A 6287-nucleotide genomic window follows, 5' to 3' on the forward strand; every position below is an offset into this window, starting at 1 on the left:
TCCCGCGCACGCCCTCACCCTCACAAACACTCCTGCGCGCTCTAGCCGCGACACCCTTCAACAACCTCGCCAGCCCCAGCGGGAACCCCGCGCGGCCGACCGCCTCCCAGACGCTCCTAGTCACCGCCCCACCTCCGGCGCACCTCCGGCGCGCCCCACGCACACACGCGCGGCGCGGGCACGAGCACGTAAGCAGCGCGCAGGCGCACACCGGGGCCCGCGCTTTTCGGAGGCTCCAGGTGGGCTAGGAGGCTCGGAAGTGTGGCAGGGTCCAGCTCCCGCCGGGTTCGGGGCCGTGGCGGAGTAGGGGTCCGGGTCGGTACAGGGGCAGGGGCCAGGGGCCGGGCAAGGGATGAGGGGCGAAGGGGGGGCGGGGCGTGTGGAGGAGCCTGGCCCCGGGCGGGAGCGGGGGTCGCGGAGGGCCCAGGGGTAAGGGGCGGACCGGGGGCGGGCCGGGGCCGGGCCCGGGCGGAGGCTGCGCGGGGGTCCAGGAGGCCGGTCAGGGATCTCCGGGTGGGCGGCTTGGGAAGACAGGGGGCGGGGCCGCCCCGCCTGGACCGTGGGCGCGCTGTCCCTGTGGCGGGCGCTGCGGGGGCGCCTGCTGCCTTGGGGGGTGGGGGGTCCTTGCAAGGACTGGAGACGCCGAACAGTTGTTCTAGTATTTTCTAAGTGCCGAGAGCTGTGCTGAGGGCCTCGCAGAACCGGCAGCCCCCGGGAGCTGGCTTGTGCAAACTGTGGTCCTGACAGGACTTGAGGAGTTGTGCTCCGGGTCCAGGCTGGTGGGCAGCGGAGCCAGAGGACGGGTCCTGCTTCTGGGAGTTAGCAGCCCCTACAAAGGGCCGGCCCGGGGTCTGACAGGATTTGAGTAGTTTTTATTCCAGGGTATACCCTGTTCTGGATACCGGGAGAGTACAGATGTTATAGAAAACAGGTCCTGCTGGCAGCAGGCAAGCTGAGAATCCCACATTCTCACCATAAGCAGAAAATTACCAGAATCATGATAGAAAAGATTGGAGCGCAGTTCGTGTGTGTTAATGAACCACAAGTTTTTGGTGGAAGAAATGCCGTGAGAAAGTGACTGATGGTGATGGAGACAGTGGCTGTGTCCTTGGCCAGGGCTGGCCACACAGGTGTTTGGCTGTCCCTGTCCACATAAGGGGTAAATGATGGAGTCGGCAGGAAGTAGACTTGGGAGGTGAATTTCCAAGAAAAGGGTGAAGGTGGAAAGGAGAGGACGGCGTCCTGGGAACAGGGATAGGGCGGTGTGCTGCTGGAGGAATCCCGGGATTGCAGGTGAGGAAGGGAGATGAAGCCAGGCCGGGGAAGAGGGTTCCTCCTGATGAGAAAAGTGATGAATGTTTTCCAAGTCACCTCTCGGTTCCTCCCTTCCAGCACTGCCTAAAAGAGTCTTAAAAGCTAAAATGGTTCTACTTTTGACTAGTTTAATGTAGCTTTATGCCCTGAAGCAAATTAGAATCTCATTGGGCCTTTCGTTTTTGTAGGGCCTTATGGGAGACACAGCTGTATTACTTGTGTGCTGGAAGAACCTATGGATTTTTAGGCCATATTTACAGGCAATTCGGGAGGTAGATTTTAAAATGCATGAGTTCTTGGATTTTACAGCACCCCTTTATGGCAGCACTCCTAGGAAACTTAAAAGTTTTCTTACACATTTCTCTTGTGGCTGGACAGGTAACTTCCACACATCTAGCAATATGATTATAGTCACCAATAATTCTGGTAAAATAATTCAACTGAATGTAAGGAGGCTTACAAAAATAACTTGAGAGAAGAACCCTAAAGTAAAAGCACTTTACTGTTACACCGTTGAGACCTAAAGTGTTTGTACTTGAGCAGACTTTTTCTCATATTTCATTTACAAGGTCAGTTTCACTTTTTTTTAAAAGATTGTATTTATTTATTTGACCGATCACAAGTAGGCAGAGAGAGAGGGAGAAGCAGGCTCCCCGCCGAGCAGAGAGCCTGATGTGGGGCTCCATCCCAGGACCCTGAGATCATGACCTGAGCCAAAGGCAGAGGCCTAACCCACTGAGCCACCCAGGCGCCCCGGGAATTCTTTTTTAATTCTCTGAGGCCACCCCATCCTGTCCCCCAGGGTGGCTGCAGCAGTTTGCGCCCCCAGCAACACCGCACAAGGGTTCCTTTCCCCACATCATGCCAGCAGCTTTGTCTCTTGTGATGCTGGCACTCGTCCTTCTGACAGGCAGGACATGGTTCCTTGAGATTTTGCTCTGTGTTTCCCTCTGATGAGTGATGCTGAGCCCCTTCTTATGGACCTGTAGGCCACATGTATGTCTTTGGGAAAATGTGTATTCAAGTCCTTTGCCCATTTTTTTGGGCCCATTTTTTAAAAAAGATTTTAAGTCATCTTTACACCCATCATGGGGCTTGAACTCACAGCCCTGAGATCAAGAGTCACATCCTTTTCCAAATGAGCCAACTGGGCACGCTGAATTGAATTGTTTATTTGCCGTGGAGTTGTATGAGTTCTTTCTATATGTTGGATATTAAGCCCTTATCAGATAGATGCTTTTCAAGTATCTTCTATTGAGTATGGTGCTTTTTATTTTATTGATAGTGCGGTGGTTCTTTTTTTTTTTTAATTTTAAGATTGTATTTATATTTTTGACAGAAAGAGACACTGTGAGAGACAGCACAAGCAGGGGGAGTGAGAGAGGGAGAAGCTCCTGTTCAAGCAAGGAGCCCGATGTAGGGCTCGATCTCAGGAACCTGGGATCATGACCTAAGCCAAAGGCAGACGCTTAACCCACTGAGCCACCCAGATGCCCCCTAAATTCTTTTTTTTTAAGATTTTATTTATTTGTTTGAGGGAGAGATAGCAAAAGAGAGCATGAGTGGGGGATGGGGAGAGGGAGAAAGAGACTCCCCACTGAGAGGGGAGCCTGATGTGGGACTCAATCCCAGGACCCTGAGATCATGACCTGATCTGAAGGCAGAGTCTTAACCCACTGAGCCATCCAGGCGCCCTAGTTTCACTTTTTAATACTTAAGGTGAAACTGGAAAATTGTGAGAGATTCTGGGGCATCCTGTTTTCGGTGCTCATTGATGAGGAAGTCCTTAAAAACATTTGGTAGGTTGGTGGTGGTTGATCGTTATGAACCAGGCTGCTGTGCCCTTTGGTGGCAGCATCACAGAGGGGCTCATGTGCTGTGACTTGCACACTCCCTGGGTGAATGTGCACCCCGGCCCTGCTGCCTGCTGGCTCTGTGATCTCCGGTGAGCTCCCGGCCTTAGTTTGTACCTTTGTGTAACAGGCATGAGAATGGTACCTTTCACAATATTTGCATACTCATTATTTGACTCAATTCTTGTGATGATTTCTCTCACTTTACAGATCAAACTGAAGGCACTGTGAAAGAGGCTTGACAGAGATCATTTATCTGGTTTATCTTAGAGACAGAGCTAAACCCGCAGGCTTGGTGTGTCCTGCACTGTCTAGTTCTGTTACTCTCAAGTGTTGCCTTTGTTTTGCTGATTAACTTGAAGCCCTTTCCCTCTAAGCCTTAGGAATATTTTCCCCATTTTCAGGGAAAATGATATAACTAAAACCATTTAACCCATAACAAAGCGTTATTAAGTCTCTATCTTGAATGCCTGAAACACGTGTTTACCTAGCTATTTCTCTTATAAGTGTTCTATCCTTACACGTGAGAGGCCCAGCATACCTTCCTTCAGATGAGCAGGGATTTAAGAAATATGCTTACAATATTATGTCTTTGTTTCCTTCTTCTTCGTACTGACTGTTTTTTATTTCTGTCATTTGTTAAAAGAACCTCCAGCATGCAGGCCTCCAGCTCCAGGTCTGTGCACCTGAGTGAGTGGCAGAAGAATTACTTTGCAATTACATCTGGCACATGTACCCCAGAACAGAAGGCAGATGCGTACCGAGCGCAGATATTACGCATTCAGTATGCATGGGCAAACGCCGAGCTCTCCCAGGTCTGCGCCACCAAACTGTTCAGAAAATACGCAGAGAAATATTCTGCAGTTATCGATTGTGACAATGTTGAGACTGGCTTGAATAACTATGCAGAACACATTTTAGCTTTAGCAAGATCCCCGCAGACCGACAGTGACAAATGGCAGTCGGGGCTGTCAGTAAATAGTGTTTTCCAGTTGAGTGACGTACAGGAGATGCTGCGTGCTGGCAGAAAATCCAGAGACTCTCTGTTGGCCACGGCCGGTGCGTCCGGAGTCATCCTTAATGAGGGTATTGTCCTCGGTCCTCCTCAACTGACTGACTGTGGTGCTTCTGGGGAGAGTGGCCCATTAACTAACGCAGCTCCTGATACAAGTGGGACCCAAGGCATCCCAGATAGCAGTCCTTTGACGTGCCCTCAGAATGCCCAGCCACCTGTGCTAACGAACAGCAGTAAGGCCTGTCCTACATCCTTAACACCGTTTGGTGACTTAGCCACTGCAAAAATCCATGCCACACCATTATTTGGAAATGTCAACAAGGAAAATAAGAACTCTCCAAAAGCCAATGTAGGACTAAATATGTTTTCATCTAATCAGTCTTGTTTGCCTTCTGGCTGTGAAAATCCACGAGAGAGAAAAGCTTTGTATGGTCCTGGCACCATTGATGCCCTTTCCACTCCCATAGTGAATAAGGCTGTTAGTAAAACAGAAGATAATGCCCGAAGAGAAGAGAGTAGCCTGCCTACTTTTAAAACTGCAAAAGAACAATTATGGGTAGATCAGCAAAAGAAGTACCAACCCCAGCGTGCACCTGGGTCTTCATACAGTGGTATAAAGAAGTCTCTGGGAGCTAGTAGGTCCCGAGGAATATTTGGGAAGTTTGTTCCTCCTATACCTAAGCAAGATGGGGGAGATCAGAATGGGGGGATGCAGTATAAGGCTTATGGTGTGGGACCTGCAGAGCCGGCAAATCCAATCGATGAGCGTCTGAAGAACTTGGAGCCAAAGATGATTGAGCTTATCATGAATGAGATCATGGATCACGGACCACCTGTAAGCTGGGAAGATATTGCCGGAGTAGAATTTGCCAAAGCCACAATAAAGGAGATCGTTGTGTGGCCCATGATGAGGCCAGACATTTTTACGGGTTTACGAGGACCCCCTAAAGGAATTCTGCTCTTCGGGCCGCCCGGGACTGGTAAAACTCTAATCGGCAAGTGCATTGCTAGTCAGTCCGGGGCAACGTTCTTCAGTATCTCTGCTTCTTCTTTGACTTCTAAGTGGGTAGGTGAGGGGGAGAAAATGGTCCGTGCGTTGTTTGCCGTGGCAAGGTGTCAGCAGCCAGCTGTGATATTCATTGATGAGATTGATTCCCTGTTATCTCAACGAGGAGATGGTGAGCACGAATCTTCCAGAAGGATCAAAACGGAATTTCTTGTGCAGTTAGATGGGGCAACCACTTCTTCTGAAGACCGCATCCTGGTGGTGGGAGCAACCAATCGGCCACAAGAAATTGATGAGGCTGCCCGGAGAAGGTTGGTGAAAAGGCTTTATATTCCACTCCCAGAAGCTACGGCTAGGAAACAGATCGTGATTAACCTCATGTCCAAGGAGCAGTGCTGCCTCAGCGAGGAGGAAATTGCCCTGGTTGTAAGGCAGACAGATGGGTTCTCGGGAGCTGACATGACCCAGCTTTGCAGAGAGGCATCCCTCGGGCCTATTCGCAGTTTACAGACTGTTGACATTGCCACGATAACACCCGATCAGGTCCGACCAATAGCTTACGTTGATTTTGAAAACGCCCTCAGAACCGTGCGGCCTAGCGTGTCTCCTAAAGATTTAGAGCTTTATGAGAACTGGAACAGAACTTTTGGTTGTGGGAAGTAAAGGGGACAAATGGGGCACTTGACGTTGGCATCTTTGTAACACAACCTTTCCTACTTGTTAGCATGAGACACTGGGAATTTATTCATTGTACTTTGGTATATATTCTGAATTCTGAACCTCAAATAAAATAGAGTAACAGTAGCTGAGATTTTACAAGTGATTGACTTAGGCTATGTTAATAGAGGCTTGAGTTTTCTTCCAGGTATTACCTCATTGTGAACCTGTTTGTACAAAAGGCAAATCAATGTTCTTCTTTGGTTTCAAAGTGGTATTTTTGGAAGGCATAATGTGATAGTGAGCTCAAATTGAAACCAGAAAGTCTCATTTGTGTCTGAGTTCGCATCTGATCGGTATGTATCTTCTGAAGACTGTGTAACTCTTTGCATTGGCTCATATTGTGGTTTGCTTTGGAATCAGCTTTGCTTACTGCTGTTGA

At 49.4% G+C, this 6287-nt stretch overlaps 1 protein-coding gene across 3 annotated transcripts; it reads left to right on the forward strand.

Annotated features, from left to right (window-relative positions):
• Window positions 1-224: 224 nt before the first annotated feature.
• FIGNL1 (fidgetin like 1) lies at window positions 225-5992 on the forward strand. 3 transcript variants are annotated; one of them, XM_044245697.1, is made up of 2 exons: window positions 225-239; window positions 3814-5992. In XM_044245697.1, exon 2 carries the CDS (start codon window positions 3824-3826, stop codon window positions 5849-5851), a length of 2028 nt encoding a protein of 675 aa, XP_044101632.1. In that variant the 5' UTR covers window positions 225-239; window positions 3814-3823; the 3' UTR covers window positions 5852-5992. The 3 variants fall into 3 exon arrangements, with proteins under 3 accessions (XP_044101632.1, XP_044101631.1, XP_044101630.1); XM_044245696.1 differs by lacking the exon at window positions 225-239 and adding an exon at window positions 249-315; XM_044245695.1 differs by lacking the exon at window positions 225-239 and adding an exon at window positions 778-1293.
• Window positions 5993-6287: the final 295 nt, after the last annotated feature.

Source organism: Neovison vison, chromosome 4 (genome assembly GCF_020171115.1).
Source record: "Neovison vison isolate M4711 chromosome 4, ASM_NN_V1, whole genome shotgun sequence".
In the NCBI taxonomy this organism is placed as follows: Eukaryota; Metazoa; Chordata; class Mammalia; order Carnivora; family Mustelidae; genus Neogale; species Neogale vison.